Below are 18,731 nucleotides of genomic sequence, written 5' to 3'. Positions count from 1 at the left end.
GACTGCATCTGTGGGTGCTCATTTCCTCCATGATCCCGCCCCAAGGTAACAGTTCGGACTTAGCTTCTGATAACGGCGATGGCGTGATTCACCAAGTTCAAGGCATCACCACCCAACTCCTGCAGGCGTGCTATCACGTCAGTAATAGGTGGGGTAACTTCAACACAACCTGCATGGGCTGGAGCTTTTATCAATGGCGGATTACAAATAGGGGGAGGGTATCAGATGGAAGGAAAATTCTTTATCCCTTAGAGACGAACAGTCGGGTCAATCCTGATGAGAACCGGTCTCGACGCACAATTATTCCAGCAGTTCAGATCATCAAACGGGTCGCTATGCATAGGCGCCCGAAAGGCCGTGTTAGTGGGTGTAGTCGGGGAAAATCCGACTTCCTACTATGGATTGTACTTTGACTCAAGCACGATGATGGAGGCCATATCACACAATATCCGGCTTGGGATTGGTCCAAGGCTCAATTTTCCCTCATTTCTTCCCCTAATACACAATTGTTATCACATTCCTGCCCAGTTATTTCACTCTACGTTGTTGCTGGCAAAGATAAAGGGCTTTTACTATGTTTACCAGTCCCTGGTTTTAAGACTCATCATTTGCGACGTAATAGATTTTTGACATGGTCACTTGCTCCCCCTTGTTGCCTAGTTCTGGAAGTGGCCAAAGTGGTATGTTGATTACCTTGCATTATCGTGAGGGCTTTCCCATATTTGCTTTAGATTCTTTCATGCTACCGCGACTGCCGTACCGTTACTGCCACTGTGGTCTTTACCCGTCTTCTCTTCGCGCTGCTTAATGCCCTCGTAGATCCGGGCAAGATGTATCGCCCATAGTCCACGGCATCGTTCAAGTTGTCGTAGCCACGGATGGAGATGAGCTCGCACCCAAGGTCGACATAGTCGAGGATGGACTCGGCGACGACGTCGTAGGAGCCGACCAAGGCCGTGGAGGCGCCCCGCGCCCCGGTGGCAGTGACGGTGGGATACCACAGGGCGCGGTCCTGCACCTCGCCCTTCTTGGCGATCTCGAGGAGGCGCTGCGAGCCGACGTTCTGCGGGCCCTCTCCATTGTTGTTCCCGAAGCTGAAGGGGCGCGTCGCGGCGCCCTGGCCTCGCTCCAGAGCGTCGAGGGTACGATGGGCCTTGGTCCAGGCCAGCTCCTCCGTCTCGGCCACGATGGGCCGGAACGTGACCCAGATGCGCGGCCGGTCCGCGCGCCCGGCCTTCTCGGCCTCGGCGTAGATGCGGTCGATCTGCTCCTTGGTCTCCTTCAGGGGCTCGCCCCAGAGGCCGAAGATGTCGCCGAGCGAGCCGCCGACCCGGTAGGCCTCGTCTGAGGAGCCGCCGACCGAGATGGGGATGGACTTGCCGTTGAAGGGCCGCACCTGGTTGCTCCAGCCCTTGAAGGTGTAGTGCTTGCCGTCCCAGTCGAACGGGTCGGCGGACTCCCACCCGCGCTTCAGGATGCGGATGTGCTCCTCGAGGCGCTCGTAGCGCTCCGCCTTGGGGAGGAAGTCGCCCTCGCGCGCCTGCTCGACGTCGCTGCCGCCCGCGATGAAGTGCACGACGGCGCGGCCGCCGCTGAGCTGGTCCAACGTCGCGAGCTGCTTGGCCGCCGTCGTGGGGAACATGGTGTTGGGCCGCAGCGCGATGACGACCTTGATCCGCTTGGTCACGGCCGCGATGGTGGCGCCGATGGCGAACGGGTCGAAGTAGCCCGACGCGTAGGGGATCAGGGTGTAGTGGAAGCCGTAGTCGTCGAGGGCCTTGGCGTACCGCACCAGGTACGCCGGGTCGATGGGCGCGCCGGGGATGGGGTTCAACTCATTGGAGGCGTTGGGAGGGGTCATGGAGATGAATTCGGTAGGCATGGTGGGCGGGTGAGCGGCTTCAGCCCCAAGGCTCTTGGGTATTCACTGGCGTAGTCTGGGTGATAGTGCAGTTTCCTGCAGCCGTACAGGAGTGCTTCGTTTTCTCGGGCAACACGACTTGGGACCCAACAGATTATCGAAGAACCTTCCTAAATTACCTTTTCACCCTTGACATCACCGCATCCGGCCTAAATGTTTGGGGTTATATGTATAGGGACGACATGCCGAGTACCCCACCTTCCTCCACCCCCTTGTTTTGACATCACCCCGGCTGCAAATTGCGCCATTCCTACATGGAGCGAATCAGGACCACATCCAACATTTGTAATCCCTTATCATCCTGTGAATTCTTGCATTCTGGATTTCTAAACACCCCAGATCTGTAGAATTATGGTGCCATGGTCGGCCCATGTCCGACAAAATGCGCTTGCGGAGCCCGGTGCACTCTGGCCTAATGAAGCGAACTGGGCCAGTCTGACCTTCTTTGGAATGCCCTCCCTACTCCCGCTGCAATAACCCAAGATGGTTAGTATGCAGTTAGTATAATTAAATCTAGTACGGGGAAAATCTGTGCTGAAGGGCGTCATGAGTGAGTGTGGAAAGCCATGAAATTCAGTATGAAAATTGCTACATTCACCCATTGCAACCGCTACGTCTGAAAACGAAACTGTTGCCAGTTATAATGGAATTGGCTGACAGCATTGCCGTTTCCCTTGTTTTACATATGATTATAAACATTTCTCCAGTACTCCTTCAGGCATTACATCCATCTATTCTGCAGTCGGGCTCTCAGATGTTTCAGGTGACTCCTCCTGATAGACCGAGTATTTGTACTTCGATCCGGGATGGTCATACCTGAGACCACTCTGACCCTCACCATATACCCTTTCACTTGCTGTGAGATGCTGATCATCTCGGGGAATATCCGGGTAGATCCCCCGCCTCTGCAGCTCCGGGACCAGGAGATTGACAACATCTTCAAACGACCCGGGTGTAGTGACGTACCCGATGTTGAAGCCGTCAAGGTCCCCTCGTCGATCCACCGCTCCCTCTCGTCTCCCACCGTCGCCGGCGAGCCGACAGAGGTCGGGCCCAGCCCCCCAATGGACGCTCGCTCCGCGATGACGCGCGGCGTCCACTTGGGGATCTTGTCGCTCCTCGCGGTGAAGGCCTCGAGGATGCTCGTGACCTTGTGGATCTCGGCCGAGTCCGCCGCGGTGATCTCGTGGTCCAGCGGCAGCGCCGACAGGTCGATGCCCGTCCAGCCGCTCACCAGCACGAGCCCGCCGACGACAGACGCGTACTTCTTCAGCTCCGCGTGCTTGGCCCGCGCCTCCGCGTCCGTCTGGCCCAGGATCGGGGTGAACGTGGCAAAAAACTTGATAGACTGCGGGTCTCGCCCTTTGGCCGCTGCCAGCTGGCGGATCTTCTCCACCTTGGGGCGTAGGACGGCGGGCGAGTGCGCCGAGACGAAGATGGCTTCGGCGTGGGTCGCGGCGAACTCGCTGCCCGCCGGGGAGGTCCCGGCTTAAAAGAGGAAGGGCGTCCGCTGCGGTGAAGGATCTACGATTTGCCGCGTGTCCAGACTGAAATCCTTGCCCTGATGCTTGATGGTCCGGATCTTCTCGGGATCCGCGTAGCTGTCGTGCTCCGGATCAGGGGAAATCGCGTCATCCGCCCACGAGCCCTCCCATAGTCTGAGGTACACATTAGCACTGCCTCGTATTTGGATGACAGTGATTCAAGGCTTACTTGTAAAGCAATCGAAGGTACTCGTCCGCCTGCGCGTAACGCTGGTCGTGCTCAATAGGGGTATCGATCCCGATCGCCTTGAACGCCGCCTTCTTCCAGGACGTGACGATGTTCCACCCGAACCGGCCCCCCGTGAAGTGGTCCAGGGTCGAGAATCGCTTGGCCAGCAGGAAAGGCGGCTCAAAGCTTGTGGATGCGGTGATGGCAAATGACAAGTTCTTAGTTACCGCGGCCATGGCGCTGATGGGCTGATTGACCCATGTCAGTTTCAACTCATAAGCCAACTGACGGTGCTACGGTCACCCCATGCAACGGCGACCCCAAAAACCAACAATAATACTACATAATAATAATACGAATAATTTAATTAAAAATTAATACAAAATCTTAAAAATACCTTTTTAGTCCCGAAACGCTTTTATAACATTCTTAATCTTAGATTTAGAGTTAGATTTAATTATAACGGCTTCCGCCTTCATTTCGACGGCAAGTCGTCAAGGAAGATCCAGCTCCGTGCTGGTGTTCCGCAAGGCTCCCCGCTATCACCGATCCTCTTTATTCTTTACATCGCTACTCTATACGAGGAGCTAGAAGCGCACGAGCAGCTCATTATCGTCGGCTTCGCAGACGACACGAACCTCATTGCCGTAGGGCCGGACCACGCTACGAATTGCCGCAACTTAGAAAGAGCCTGGGAGACCTGTAGCCGCTGGGCACGCACGAGAGGGATGGAGTTCGAACCTAAAAAGAGCGAGCTTATCCATTTTACTCGAGCGCGAGAAGCTTGTACGCTGCAAGTACGACTCGGGGACGCTGCTATCTCGCCGGTAAGCTCTGCGAGATTCCTCGGCGTATGGCTCCATCGGAAACTACAATAGAAGGACTATATCTTTAAAATTAAAGCGAAAATGGCAACCCAGACATTAGCTCTCACCAGGCTCGCAGCATCAGCGTGGGGATGTTCGGTACGAAGGGCGAAAGAGCTCTACACGAAGGTAATACGCAGCGTACTCGCATACGGAGCGTCGGCTTGGCACAAAGTGGCCGACACGGAAAAGGGGCCAGTCCGTAGCCTTACAATAGTCCAGAACTCCTGTCTCCGGACCGTAACAGGGGCATACAAGGCGACCCCCCAACGCTACCTAAAGACTGAAGCGGCAGTTCCCTCCCCCTTGACCTCTATCTAAGTGCGAGGGCAGCTAGCTTCGAGATACGCACGGAGACCACTGGGAAGCTGCAGCTCCTGCGTGGCGCCTGTATAAAGGCGGCAGAGATCATTAACAGAGAACGTAGCGCAAAGAGGAGGAGACAAAGGAGACCCTAAGGGGCTACCAGCGAAGCCCCTGCGACTCTATGGCCAAGTGACGATCAACTGGTGTCAGCCAAACATTGGCTAGGCGGTCAAACGGTCGAACAAGCGCTCCAAGAGAAATGGGAACAAAGATGGTTCCACGCCGTCACTCCGACGCGAGGCCGCTGCGAACTAGCTGCAGAGTCGCCGCCAGACTGGGGAGCGTGCCGTCGTTATGACGATATGCTCAAGCACGAAGCGTCGGTCCTAATGCAAGCACGTACCGGAAGAATAGGACTTAAATCATTCCTATTCACCTGCCGGGTTCCAGACGTCCCGACGCCGCTATGTAACTGCGGTAAAGGGCGGGAGATAGCTGAACACCTGATTCTATACTGCAAAGACTTCGAGGGAAGCCAAGAGCAGCTAGCAAGACAGCTAGTACCTAGTCCACTGCGAACTCGCCGCGATCTAGCGGCGCTTACTATAAAGAAGGATACGGCGAAATTGATCGCCAAGTGGCTCTTACGGACCGGTCGACTACCGCTGTATAAGCTAACAATAAAGATCGGGGGACCACCCGAACCTGGATAATCTCTTCAGGCCCTAAAGCAAGGGTCGCTAGGCTGGTAGGTAAGAACCAGCATGGTAACGTCGAGCACGTGAGGTAGATTTTACGATATTAATAGCGTGTATTTTTAGTCCAGCTTCGGCACGGTTTATTATACGAGGAACTAGGTAGATATACCGAAGGCTTTCGGCCTACGGCGTATTATTAATAATAATAGTAATTATAACGGCTTCCGGCGTTAATAATAAAAAAGTAACAGCTTAAAATTCCTGTGTAACGTTATTTATCTCCCTTTTAATTATTATAATATCTCGTATACGCGTAAACTTCTAATTAAGGTTAGGTATTACTTTTTTCCTCTTTTTACCTCTTTTTTTCTTTAAATTACCTTCTAAAAGTAACTTTTCGTGCTCTAGTTGGCCGATCTAGCCGTTTAAAATATCTAGACTCTTTTAGAGTTTCCGGAATAAAACCCGGCGCGTCGCGCCATTAAAAATAATATTATTACCACTAAGCGTATCCGCTAACTCTTTAATTTAGCGGCTAGTTACAAATATTAATAACGCTATAAAAGAGAATTATTTATTAAAAACGTCGGGGGGAGGCTTAAATAGTTCTGCTTCTACCTAGTCTTTTATTCTCCGGTTCCGGCTATTAAAGGGCTTATTAATATCGCGAAGGAATATACTAGTTACGGCCTAGCCGCTAGTTATTATATACGGCCGAAAAGTAAACCTTCTAGTTAGCTCGTAATACCGGAAAAAATCCCTTTTACTTATATTTATATTATTAAGCCCTATATAATATAAAGTTATTTTTCGGTAATAAATATCCTTTAATATATTAAAAAAACTAAAATCTAAGGGTTATAATAAGTACGACGAGTGTACCGGAAAAAAGAGAAGCTATATCTTATACTTAAAGTATATTATAATAAAATCCTCGCTTACGTAGCTAGCGTAGCTATTTAAAATAATAAGCCGCCATTAATTCTCGTTTTCAAGTTTTATATAAGGGATAAAAACCTCATTTAGCTATATTAAAGCTAGCTCCTTATTAATCCAGCCTTTAAAGGATACTGTAAAAACCTAATCCTCTATAGTATCCGTTAACGAGTCCTCTTCCTCCGGAAACTATTACTATTAGACCTATTAACCTTTAAATATAATAAGAAGAGGCAAAGCTCGGCCTAAAACGTTATTATATTCGACCGTAAAAGCCTATTCTCGGTTAAAAGAATCTATAACTAATATTGTTTTTATTTTAATAAGTTTAATAATTATTATATTCGTTTTATAGCCGAACTAATTACCGATCTCGTTAATATTAAACCGAAACTCCGGAAGGATCGATTTTAAAATAAAATTATTAAGCCGCTCGAAAAACTCGATAATTTTTTTTATAAAAGTTATATTAAGCTTTAAGAAATTTATCCTTTTAAAAAAAGTAGCATCGATAAATAGATAACGAGTAATAAATCTTTTAATTTAATATTTACCGAGTATTATATTAATCCCGTTAACTTAAAAAATCCGTTAAGCAAATATCTAAAAAATAACGTACGCCGGTAAACAGCTTAAATTATACTACGTAAAATACTAAATCACGATCTAAAACTCTTCCGTTATTATTAAGGCTTAGAAGGATTTATTCCATTATTTTATAATCTTATAGCCGTAAATCCGAGCTTTTAAAATTATTCTAGAAATATTATACTTCTCGGCGGCTTATTTTATTAACGAGCTATTTATAACATTTTAAATCGCGCGTTGCAGTACTAACTCGTTAAGTTTACGGCCTATTAAAAAAGAGGAAAAAAAAGAAGAAGATGGTATTATTTAATTAATTATAAATCAAAAGCTAACTAGTTTATATACTGATTTATATATGGTGCTATTAAGGGCTATCTAAATTTAGGGGTCGCCGTTACATAGGGTGACCGTAGCACCGTCAGCTGGCTTAGCAGCGAAATTGAATCACGGGCATAATTAGGGGCTCACAATGGTAGGGTCCGTCATGGGCCATTGGGCGGCTCTCCTGATGCAGTTGTCCAAGCTGCCCTCGTACGTGTTATAGCCGCCATACGTGTCGGCGAGGAACAGAGCATTGATACCACCCCTTTCAAGCAGTTTGGCCAGCTCGATCCAGTACTTCACACTTCTCTTCGTGGCAGATTTATCGGTTGGATTCTGCGAGATTCAGTTAGCAGTATCCTTTGCACTACCGCATGCTCGAAGCCCCGTCACTTACTTTCCACTGGCCGGGAGAAAGGTGCCCGACTGTAGACATGTCAAACGCGTTGAGCGGAATCTTCTTCCTGGGGGCCGGAGGTTGCACCTCAACGGCCTTCCCGACCTTGCTTAGACCATTAGAGGCCATTGTGTAAGATCTGCTACGTGATGAAGCTATATCGCTGACTCTCAGTTTCAGAACAAAATGAACTCCACCCTGAGTGTATTATCAGAGGCGAACGGTTGATAAGGGAATGCTTTCACAACTTCGATATAACTTGGTCCCGATGATAGCGAAAGCAGTCCTATGCATAATCACTACCTGCACAGCGATTTGTGGGTCGCTATATGCACTCCCTAGTGACGTACTAGTCTCCAAGATGGTGCCATCCGGGCTGCATGAACTTGTTGGAGAAGGCCACCAACGAACTCCGCGCCATGACTCCATAAACAGATAATATAACAAGAACGACAGAAGCAATGGTAAGCACACCATCACTTGTTCTGTGGGACTTATTAATATTTGGCCCCATATATGTCTACTTACTCAACCAGACTCTAGTGTCAGCGCTGGTGGGTGGTATCCGGCTATCATCATCCGGTCCCCATGGCTGATCATCGATGCAATGACGAAAGCCGCGTTGCAGAGAAATCAGATACCAGATTTTGAGTCACCGCTCGCTGCTCGTTCAGTGTTCCGGGGAAGTATCCCACACCGACCTCAACTGGGCGTTGGTATTCAGGGACAAACACTTCTGGTCATGGACCATTTTTCGACTGGTGAGGTACATTGATTAAGCGTTTGACATTTTTTAAGGGGATCAATCATAGGGACTAGTGCACAAAACCATATGACTGTAATCAACACGTTCATTTCTTCTCCAATGCGTTGTCTGCTCAGCGCTCGATGGGTGAATATAATTATGTTCAGTATCTCTCAGGATGAAGAACTACCTAATATCTCTACTCGTATGCAAACATGAAGACTCCACTGGTTATTATTTACATAAAGCTAGGCCGTGATTGCTTTCCTCAATTCTTGTTATCGACAGGTTGCGTTTCCAAGCTTGCAGCTTCGGGATTTTCAATGATATCAATATGGTAAGATTTCGCCCTGAACTTGTCAGCAAACCATATTATGGCAACATTGGTGTGCCAGGCTTACTCCTCAAGCTTCGGACCTGGAGTTTCCCGTGGAACTGGTGGCCTGTCCGCTTCAGGCGCTTCTCGCCGATGAGGACGTCTTCTTTGGTGAGGACCAAACTGTTGGGCTGGTCTGGAGTTCCGGGGATGACATAGTAGCCTAGCATCCCAATGGGGATCGTGATTAGCGCGCAGATGATGTACACTACCAATGCCCTGGGTCAGACACACACAGATTCAGGGGGGCCTTGGGCATGGATATTAATACGTACTCCATCGCCAGCCGGCAAGTCCGTTGACGTCGTTCAGTCTTGCGGAAGCACCGGCTTGTATCAATCCGGCGGTTAGCGTCCCGAGGGACAAGCCCACATAGAATATGCCACCCCGTCGTCCAATCTCGTCTCCGCGGTACCAGGAGCCTTTACGTGTTAATAGTAAGCAACGCTTCTACCCCCCCCCCCCAAATACCGGGAACACTCACCAAAGAAGTAGTGCATTACAGGAAAGAAGGCGGCCTATGTCAGATATAAGGGCGTGAGTCCATAGTGCTTCAGGGAGGACAGTAGAACGTTCAAGATTAACTTACTTCGAAAAATCCAACCAAAAAGCGATAGGCGGCAATTTCTGCAAACCCCGTTACGCGGAATTACAACAATGCGAATGCCCCCCAGCAGACGTCCATGAACGGTATTAGAATGTTCAGTGGGACATAGGTAAACAAGAACAGAAGTGGCAGCTGTCCTACCACCACCCCAACAATGTAGAGCGTCTGGAGTTGGACCAGCTCATTGCCATGGAAGCCGAGGTCCTCTTTCATCCCTGCTACATACGCATTGTCTAACGAGCAGTCAGAAGGTCGCAAAACAGAAGACGGAGGGTACAGGATGCAGTGAGCTTACTGAGATTGGCCTGGTAAATGTACTTTACCCAGGAAGAGATGAAGGCGTACGGGACGATCAAAAGATCGAGTTTCCTTATGAACAAGCGTTCTTCCTTGGTATCCTCCGGGGCATACCAACTGAGGTCGTACCATCGCCGTTTGGTGTCACTGGTTATTACGAGGTGATGGGAAGCGAAATCGGATAGATATTCACCCAGCGATCAACTGGAGATGTATAGGGAAGTAGAATTTTGCATTAGAATGGTAAAGAACTTGAACATATGTGACACCTATCTATACATAGCCTACTGTGAATGAACTGATGGTGTTTCCTTCATTCGGGGGGGCGGTGTAGATTTCACCATTTCCATCCAGGGTATAAAGGCCACTGTTGATTTGTGTTCAAGGCCCCTTATCAGCCATGTGTGGGCTTCCCCGCATATTGAAGAGTGTCCATGCATCACAGAGGTCGTAGTCGTGTAAGACGTGACATTCAGCCGTTGCGTCATATCGATGCAGAATGGCCCAGATTTCTCGCCAGGGTCAGGAATGGGGTCGAATGGTACTTGTTAGTATTACTATCGACGTGGGCAGTCTATATCAAAAAGGGGCTGAAGGTTGGTACGGTTGTTCATCGCCACTATTAGACGTAAGATGTCCTGACCTACATGCATTTCGGTCGGTGCTTCTTTCCAGTAACCCCAGCAATGGGTTTGGTGCCAGTTTAGAGCTTTTCCCCGGGGCCTTGGTCACCCACACCTAAGAAGCTGTGCACCTATCGCTTGTGCATGACAACTTGCTGACCATGAGTTTAAAAGGGCCCATAATATGTTGGTTGATCGGCAGGTTACCGTCTGTGTGACAGAAATGAGCTCCCCCTTTCTCGCCTAGGAACTGTAGCTTCAATTCCAGGGGCCATATCGAGTGAATCAGGACTTCCTACCCATGTTTTGTTGCCTCCTAGGCTATGAACATGCCCGGTTAACCCTCCACAGATGGGCCCGAGCGAATGTAACAGCGTGTCTGACACACGGGCTGCTGCGGCCAGTTAGTCCTTGGGGTGTTATCGCAGCGTGGTGATGGCACAATTGGGGTTCCGTATGGCGAGCGGAGCCTGCCCCTCAAACCACCACCCCAGACGCTGGAACACCCCCAGCAGGCCATTGCGACAACCAAACCCTGCTATGGCGACAGAACCATTAGATGCAAAGCCCCGTTCTTTATGTACAGTGTTTCCGGGAAGCTAGCTTTCAGGAGCAGATGACGCAGAGCGGTCCAGCCTTTTGTATCATTATCTTAGCTTCAGTAGGCATGCTAACTTCGCATATTCTACTTGATCAAATCGGCTGCTATAAATCTAAGGTAATCGCTGAATAGAGATATCCAAATCATATGCATATCATCACCTTGGCTACCAACTTTCTTCTTCTTGGTTATCGTATTTCGGAAGCTTGTAACCCCCCGTGGCTTCAGAAACCACACCGTTGCTGGTTATGGGGTTCGAGGAAGGGGCAGATGCTGCGGAGCACTCCAAGGTACCACTCGAGTCCTCCATTGTGAGAGACTCAGAGGACCTGGAGCTCAATCAAAAGCATGCGCCCAAAGTTCCGTGGTGGTCCTACATCTGGGACTACGACCCTGGGAGATCACATGAAGAGCGCGTCTTCACCCAAAAGCTTGATGTCTTTCTTATCACTAGTACGTACTCTGCATCATCCCACAAAGGGGGCGATGCTCGTTCTTGGGTCGTCCTTTTCTTTTACCGAGCTTTGGACTGACTCATGACTTTCACAGTGCTATCTCTCGGCTATTTCATCAAGAACTTGGATCAGACGAATATCAGCAATGCCTTCGTCAGCGGCATGAAGGAAGAGCTGGCCATGAATGGCAACGAGATCAACCTGATCGATATAGCTTGGACTGTAGGATACGTCATCGGCCAAATCCCGTCCCAGATCATCCTCACCAAGGTGCGGCCCTCGGTATGGGTGCCGTCGTGCGAGCTGGTGTGGACGGTCCTGACATTCAGCCTGGCCGCCGCAAAGACGTCCAACTATGTCATCGCGATCCGTTTCTTCGTTGGGCTCGCCGAGTCGGCCTTCTACCCGGCCGCCCATACCATCCTCGGGAGTTGGTACAAGCCGTCAGAGCTGGGCAAGAGAGCTTGCGTCTTCCACGCCTCGTCCGCGGTGGCATCCATGTTCAGCGGCTACTTGCAAGCCGGTGTCTACAAGGGACTCAACGGAGCCCACGGTATGCCCGGCTGGAAGTGGCTCTTTGTAAGTCGTACCCTTCCCCGTAACATCATAGTCTCCGGCCAAAAATGCTGACAATCTCGGAAGATCATGGATGGGATCATCAGTCTCCCAATTTGCATCGCTGGCTTCCTTCTGCTGCCCGATCTACCGGAAAATACAAAAGCATTCTACATAACCAATGATGTAAGGGGGAAGATTTCCTTTCAACACCCAATTTCTATCTTACTAACCAGTGAATTAGGATCGCGATCTAGCACAAAAGCGCATGGCCTCTGTTGGGCGCGCACCACGTGGGAAACTAGGTTGGTCGGCGTTCAAGAGGATCTTTGGTGAGCCAAGTCTCTCACTACAACATGCAATCAGAGGGGGCTAACTTTTTCGGACAGGCCGGTGGCACATCTACTTGCTCTCCATGTTGTACATCATCTTCATCAACCTGGGCCCGTCCAGCAGCATCAACCCCATGGCACTTTGGCTCAAGACGACCGGTCACTCGGTCTCGCAAGTTGTAAGTTTAGGCGACCAACGTTCCTCTCCAACCTCGGAGACTCTTAGCTAACAAAACACACAACAGAACATCATCCCCACAGCCGCCTACGCCATTCAACTCGTTCTCACCGTCGCCTTCGCCAGCCTCTCCGACGCCATCCGCCACCGCGCCCGCATCATGTCGATCCCCACCCTGCTCGGCTGCTTCGCCGCTCTCGTGCTCGCCATCTGGCACGTCCCCGACGGCCTGAAGTGGTTAGCGTTTCTGCTGCAGCGGGCGTCGGTGCCCTACGGGCCCCTGAGCATGAGCTGGGCCAACGAGATCTGCGGCCGCGACGCCGAGGAGCGCGCCGTCGTCATCGGCGTCATGAACGCCCTCGGCTACGCCTTCAACGCCTGGGTGCCGCTGCTGACGTACCCGCAGGTCGACGCGCCGCAGTTCCGGAAGGGGTTCATCTACACGACGGTGGCCTTTGCGGCGCAGGCGGGCATCAAGGGTGCGGTGGCGTTTATGTACAAGCGTGACCAGAAGCGGGAGGAGGCGAAGGGGAGGATCAAAGGAGATGAGAACGTGACGGTCATGGCAAGCGGAGAACCAAGAGAGTTGTAAAGATCTGCCCGCATAGCTAGGGTAAAGACCGAGTGTTCGTCTTGCTCAAAATCAATAGATCATTACATCTTCTAGCGCCTTTCCCTTTTTAACTCGGTCCGGCGAACTCGCATTAGTAAGGACAGCTCTCGCAACGATTTCTCTTTTATATCATTATCTACGGCATCATTTGGCTAGCTATATCATCGAGATGGGAGTCCCATATAGTTACCAGGTACTCACATGTCATAATAGTTCATTCTTTCAGCAATTAGATTCATTGTTTCTCTCTATGAACTGATATTTGAGGTTGTCGACTTCTGGGCTCAACACCAAGTAATCATCGTCACTTACGCTGTCGCAGCCCGCCTTGATATCACTACTAGCTCAACAAAGTCCTGAGGCTGCTCGTGCATTGACCACAGGACTGCACTGAATTTGGCCTATGAGAAGAGATTCATGGCCCCTAGTTCTTTGGTTTTTGCTTCACCCACTTGGGACTAGCCTGTAAAGTCGCCTGAGACCTCTGCTTGTCGTTCTTTGTCTCTACAGGGTGGCAGGAGCGCCATGATAGGTCTCCATCCCGGTGCAAGTGGAGCTTTTGGGGCCGAGCTTCATGAGTATGCTTGGGCATTTCCGGAAATGAGGCCTCATACCGGTAATCAGAGTCTTCGTCGGGAGACTCATCTTCGGGGCTTGACTGGTCCGAGAACCCGGTCTTCTTGTCACGCTCCTCCCGAGCATAAGCACGTTGGCTCTTCTGCTCCTCCAGATATCGAGATTTGACCCGTTTCTGGCTGTAGTCTTGAGAAATCGGCGCGTCTCCGTCGCAGTAGCTAATTTGGCTCTCCATGCTGGAAGAGGGCCGACGAGGCATAGCTAATTTCAGTTGTTGCTGGTGGTTTTGCAAAGGATAGAGTGTGTATGGATGAGCTAAGGCTGCTTATCGAGTTGGTATTCTCTTCTTCTGGTAGTTTGGCAAGCGTGGGCAAGAGATCTATATACCTATTCAAGTCTTTGAAGATATGACACTTGTTTCTTAAAAAGCTCTCGCTTTGGGGAAAGATTAAACAAACTAATGTGGCAGCACAGAGGGACTGTTACAGATACAGGCGGTGGCAAAGCCGACGGTGACAATGCTATTGTTTTTATGCATATGCGCCAGCTCGTCACAAGATTAAAGGGGGTGTAACATTTATCTTATTAATTAAATATTAAAATAAGACCTAGAACAACGGCGTTACCCTCATCGTCGCCGTTTTATTTTAAAATTCTTAATTAAAGGGGTTATTTTATAGCTACCCTGTAGCTACCCTGTAGCTTATATATTTAATATAACAGGTTTAAGTTCGACTTAGAATATAGAAAGCCACTTGGAAGCAGTACATAATAAAGGGGTACTCAAAGACGTAGAGAGTGTAGGGCGGTCCAAGGCTGGCACTGATAGACCTATCAGGGCGATTGACACGCACCAACAAGAACCAACTGACGACTCAATCAGAGTATATGGCAATTAAGATCTCCGGCATACCAGTCAGAAAGACAGTTTGACAGCCCCTACCACGGGATAGAGCCCAAGTTGCAATGAGGCCAGACACGAACAACAGTCGGGAGTATGACACACAGAGGTTCTTGGGCTTCCATACTTCGGCTGAATGCTCGCATTAACACGTCTATAGGCAGGGCTAACAGAAAGCTTGATAGACCAAGCCCCCGGCTCGCGGAACGGCCGGAGCCCTTTAGGTGATTAGGTAGCCTTTTGCATGTTTTACTATATAGTGATCCGTTATCAGAGGTCTCTCCCGATGCAAACCGGTCACTTGGACATGTACGCAGCGGCCGCACGCTTCAGCTTCGAAGAGAGAGTAGGCAGGGCAGCCATGGATCTCACTCATAGTGAGAACAGCCTCGAGCCAACGCTGCTCTTCAACGCCCTAAAGCCATGCCGGATATATCTCATATCCTCATCACCAAGTCCACCCCACGCCGTGACGCAATATTACGACCGTTGAGACCTTACTCAGACCGAAGATAACCAGAGATCTCTTCGTCGAGGCTATTGCTCTTGAAACTGGCGACAATGTAACCCGCAACCGTAGGGTCCTGGATGGCTTCAATAGCGTCCTCCACTTTTCTAAGGCGCCACAGTGTACTTAAGACGAGAAACTGGCAAATACAGCCCTCGCTCAATTCGGTAGTTCGCAATTTCATAACGTGGCTCACGCCAGCTGGGGATCCGCGGCGGACCAGGGGCCCAGTACCAATTGAGACGCATGTTTATTCTAGTCCTGGATATTATGAATAGAGTTATGTATAAACACATTAGCGAGTTAGAAGTGGTGTAGCCACTCTTCTAACAGCCGCGGAATGGCAGCAAAAAATCTGATTTGCGCATCTCAAAGGGTGCTATGTATGCGATGGAGTCTTTATGTGGCATCCCCAGTGATGCTCCTCCCCTGAGAAAAGGCTCGGCGCAAGAATGATAAAGACTGTTGGGGCCACGGCTAACGCTGGATCCCACGAAGCTCCTCGTTGGCCTGCTAGATGCGCCTGAGGCTTTCAAGGGTTTATTAGAGTCCGCCATCGGCATTCTAGACGAGCTTCAGTCCTTGTTCGAATCTTTGAAGGGGAGGCATGCCATCCGGCGTTGTAGGTACTTACGTATATGGACACTTCGAGGGCCTTCAGACGCAAGCTAGCGCATCAGTACGTCGCACTTCGCTATACTGGAAACGTTCCTTTTACAGCAAGGAAGCGAGTCCTCTTCTAGACGAGTCAACGCCCCCCGAGAAGCGCGGGTTGCTCCATGTTGAACGACTTCAACCCAACAAACTCTTGCCTATGGCCCATGATAAATCAACCTGATCATTTCTGAAAGTACGGATGCCGAAGCTGAAGGCGGTAGTGCTTGAAATGCCTCACCGGGCCCTTATTCACATAGCTGCCGCTCGGCTATCTGGGATTGCCGGATGATCACGTAATGTTTCCCTGCCAGATGTATTCCAGCAAAAGCCTGACGCCGAGACCGTTGGCTCGAGACTTCCCAAGAGGGTGCTCATCCGAGGCAGACGGAGGCGAGCAAGAGCACGCTTTGCAAACGGAATCGCCTATAGACTTACATCATCGACGGTGTTATCTAGTTGCCCTGCACGAACTCAAGGGCAGGACCCGTGGGAGCACAGCATCCAACACTGGATAAGTACGCTCGCGATATTCCAAAGGTTGCGAGGATGACGAGCAGTTTACAAGCGCGTTGTATAAAGAACTTGAAAGCAACAAAGCAAGGCGCTGTTTATTCTTGACGGTTGAGATGCAATAGGAGGAAAAATAAAGTATCTTGCCTCTAGAGCTCGTAAGGCAATTTATCGTCACCACACGACCTCACGGTGTTCGCCAAAGGGAGATCACATATATCGACCGAGATTGAGGTGCTTGGTTTCCGCCACAAGCAAGTGAAACAACAGGCGAAAAAACATGTCCCAGTCTGAAGCCAGCAGAATCTTCAGCGCCAAATTATTTGGGTATCGAACCAGCAGGAAAGGTTGACACAGCACAAGGCGAAGCGAGACGGGCTCGAAATAACAGCGAAACTGGTTGCGGAAAGTTTTCGGTCACAAGGCAGGGTCGAGCTTCATATCAGCGTCATCAAGCCCAGTAGTTCCGGGGATCACGCCCTTGCCAAGAATGACTTGGAGACCTCTTATTGCGGACTCTTCGCCATGACATGGAAGTGGAAGGGGGAGGATGATAAATAGAGTAGCCAGGCTGGGTTGACGTCATTCGCTAATCCTATCATAATACCTTGGATATGCAGTTATGTAATCTAAGAAGTTGAGGGCGATTAATCAGGATGCCAATAGGGGCACCGCAATTAAAGGGGGTGGCTGACGAGGTTAAGGCTTGAAAGTCAACCGAGCAAGCCACAGCCAGTGAGTGAGGTCATGCTTTCTCTGGAGATGCTGGAGTGCTTTTGCAGCTTTGGAAGCAACACCGCCAAGCCTGCGACGACGGATTCGAGCTTGCTTTCCCGCGCGAATCATCGTGGGGTCGATGGTGCAGCTCGGTGCAACAAACTGCAGCTCATCACGCTACATCACCGGCAGATCAGCATCTCACGACATTCTAGAAGCCCGAACGAACGTTCTCCCTTCTTCTCCGGATTGGAGAGAAAGAGAGTTCTCCGCATTGATTACGGGGGATTGCAGTGAATTTTGGCATATGACACAGACACAGCACGGGCAACAACAGCTAGCAATATTTTCTGCCCTGCCCGCCGCCCATCGGACTTAACGACGACGCTCTAAAATACAAAAACCCACGATTGCGCAGCAGCTTCAGATGAAGTTGCGGTGCACTACCCCCTTTTCTCAAGCACTCGACCACCACCCGGTCCTTCTCGCTCTCCTACTCCTACCGATCGATTGCCACCGCCACGAAACTCGGCATTTCCCGACCGCCCCTCCAACAACAGACCGCCGCCCGAACCCTAAACACCTCCAGCACCAACAAGATGTCGACCAAGAACACCGTTATGGAGCCCCCGCCCCCGCCGCCCGTCACCATGGCCGGCGACCTGGTCGAGTCGGCCAAGCGCGCGGCGGCGCAGCACGCGGTGCGCGACCACCTCAAGAGCGACTACACGCACATCGGCATCGGCTCCGGCTCGACGATCAAGTACGTGGTCGAGACCATCGCGGCCATGGCGAAAGACACGACCTCGCGCATGAAGTTCGTGCCCACGGGCAGCCAGTCGCGCGACCTGATTTTGGACGCCAAGCTGCCCCTCCTCACCATCGAGACCCTCGTGCTCGAGAAGGAGTACGTGCCGGGCCAGCAGTACCTTGACGTCTGCTTCGACGGCGCCGACGAGGTCGACCCGGAGCTAAACTGCATCAAGGGCGGCGGCGCGTGCCACTTTCAGGAGAAGATCGTCGCCGTCATGAGCCAGCGCTTCATCTGCGTTGCCGGTACGTTTTTTTTCCCCCCTTGACGCTCCTCCCTACTTGCTTACTTTCTACATTTTACGATGTAGAACAAAGCCTAGAACGAGAGACAAAGAGAGAGGAAAAGAAAACTAATGCAATTGGGGCTGCTCAATAGACTACCGCAAAAAGGTCCCCAACCTGCTGACGGGCTGGCCCGGCATTCCGATCGAAGTGCACCCCTCCCTGACCGAGTACGTCCGCCGCAAGCTGATCGAGCTGGGCTCCCGCAAGCCGTACGTGCGCTCCGGCCTGCCGGGGAAAGCCGGCCCCATCGTGACGGACAACTACATGCACGTCATCGACGCACCCTTCCCGCCGCTACTGCTCAATAGCGAGCGCGAGCGCGAGGACCCGAGCAAGGGCCTGTACACGGTCGAGTCGCTGGCCCGCCGCATCGGCGAGATCAAGGGCGTGCTCGAGATCGGCCTCTTCAGCGGGCCCACGGGGCCCGAGGCCAAGGACCACAACAAGGACGGCGGCGAGAAGCCCGTCATGGTGTACTTCGGTATGCAGGACGGCTCCGTCCAGACGCTCGAGTCTAAAGAACGACACTGAAGAGATAGAGAGGGAGGGAGAGAGAGAGGAGGGATGATAACGAGGAAGACAAATGCTTGATGGAAGAAAGGACAAGGGCGAAGGGGAAACAATGGCAAAAGAAAA

General features: G+C 50.9%; 6 protein-coding genes across 6 annotated transcripts; 2 read left to right on the top strand and 4 right to left on the bottom strand.

Annotated features, from left to right (window-relative positions):
• Positions 1-742: 742 nt before the first annotated feature.
• PG994_013689 (alkanesulfonate monooxygenase) lies at positions 743-1,882 on the bottom strand (the record flags this gene model as incomplete). The annotated part of the gene is made up of 1 exon (XM_066865098.1): positions 743-1,882. The coding sequence occupies one exon, from the start codon at positions 1,880-1,882 to the stop codon at positions 743-745; it is 1,140 nt and encodes a 379-aa protein (XP_066710059.1).
• A 770-nt stretch (positions 1,883-2,652) lies between these two features.
• Positions 2,653-7,875, bottom strand: PG994_013688 (HK97 family phage prohead protease; the record flags this gene model as incomplete). The annotated part of the gene is made up of 6 exons (XM_066865097.1): positions 2,653-2,858; positions 2,888-3,409; positions 3,470-3,579; positions 3,635-3,882; positions 7,497-7,685; positions 7,747-7,875. 6 exons carry the CDS (start codon positions 7,873-7,875, stop codon positions 2,653-2,655), a joined length of 1,404 nt encoding a protein of 467 aa, XP_066710058.1.
• A 988-nt stretch (positions 7,876-8,863) lies between these two features.
• On the bottom strand, positions 8,864-10,115 carry PG994_013687 (major facilitator superfamily transporter; the record flags this gene model as incomplete). Its single annotated transcript, XM_066865096.1, has 6 exons — positions 8,864-9,075; positions 9,143-9,289; positions 9,352-9,385; positions 9,616-9,707; positions 9,770-9,918; positions 10,060-10,115. 6 exons carry the CDS (start codon positions 10,113-10,115, stop codon positions 8,864-8,866), a joined length of 690 nt encoding a protein of 229 aa, XP_066710057.1.
• A 1,128-nt stretch (positions 10,116-11,243) lies between these two features.
• PG994_013686 (major facilitator superfamily transporter) lies at positions 11,244-13,107 on the top strand (the record flags this gene model as incomplete). Its single annotated transcript, XM_066865095.1, has 6 exons — positions 11,244-11,448; positions 11,545-12,029; positions 12,093-12,191; positions 12,250-12,337; positions 12,395-12,516; positions 12,583-13,107. 6 exons carry the CDS (start codon positions 11,244-11,246, stop codon positions 13,105-13,107), a joined length of 1,524 nt encoding a protein of 507 aa, XP_066710056.1.
• A 445-nt stretch (positions 13,108-13,552) lies between these two features.
• Positions 13,553-13,939, bottom strand: PG994_013685 (uncharacterized protein; the record flags this gene model as incomplete). The annotated part of the gene is made up of 1 exon (XM_066865094.1): positions 13,553-13,939. One exon carries the CDS (start codon positions 13,937-13,939, stop codon positions 13,553-13,555), a length of 387 nt encoding a protein of 128 aa, XP_066710055.1.
• A 3,657-nt stretch (positions 13,940-17,596) lies between these two features.
• On the top strand, positions 17,597-18,626 carry PG994_013684 (Ribose 5-phosphate isomerase; the record flags this gene model as incomplete). The annotated part of the gene is made up of 2 exons (XM_066865093.1): positions 17,597-18,053; positions 18,187-18,626. 2 exons carry the CDS (start codon positions 17,597-17,599, stop codon positions 18,624-18,626), a joined length of 897 nt encoding a protein of 298 aa, XP_066710054.1.
• Positions 18,627-18,731: the final 105 nt, after the last annotated feature.

The sequence above is a fragment of the Apiospora phragmitis genome (assembly GCF_038363925.1).
Source record: "Apiospora phragmitis strain CBS 135458 chromosome Unknown utg000011l:1.0-3236445.0:1.0-3240683.0, whole genome shotgun sequence".
NCBI lineage: Eukaryota > Fungi > Ascomycota > Sordariomycetes > Amphisphaeriales > Apiosporaceae > Apiospora > Apiospora phragmitis.
The sequence above is the reverse complement of the archived record's forward strand: the minus strand, read 5'-3'. Positions and strand labels throughout refer to the sequence as shown.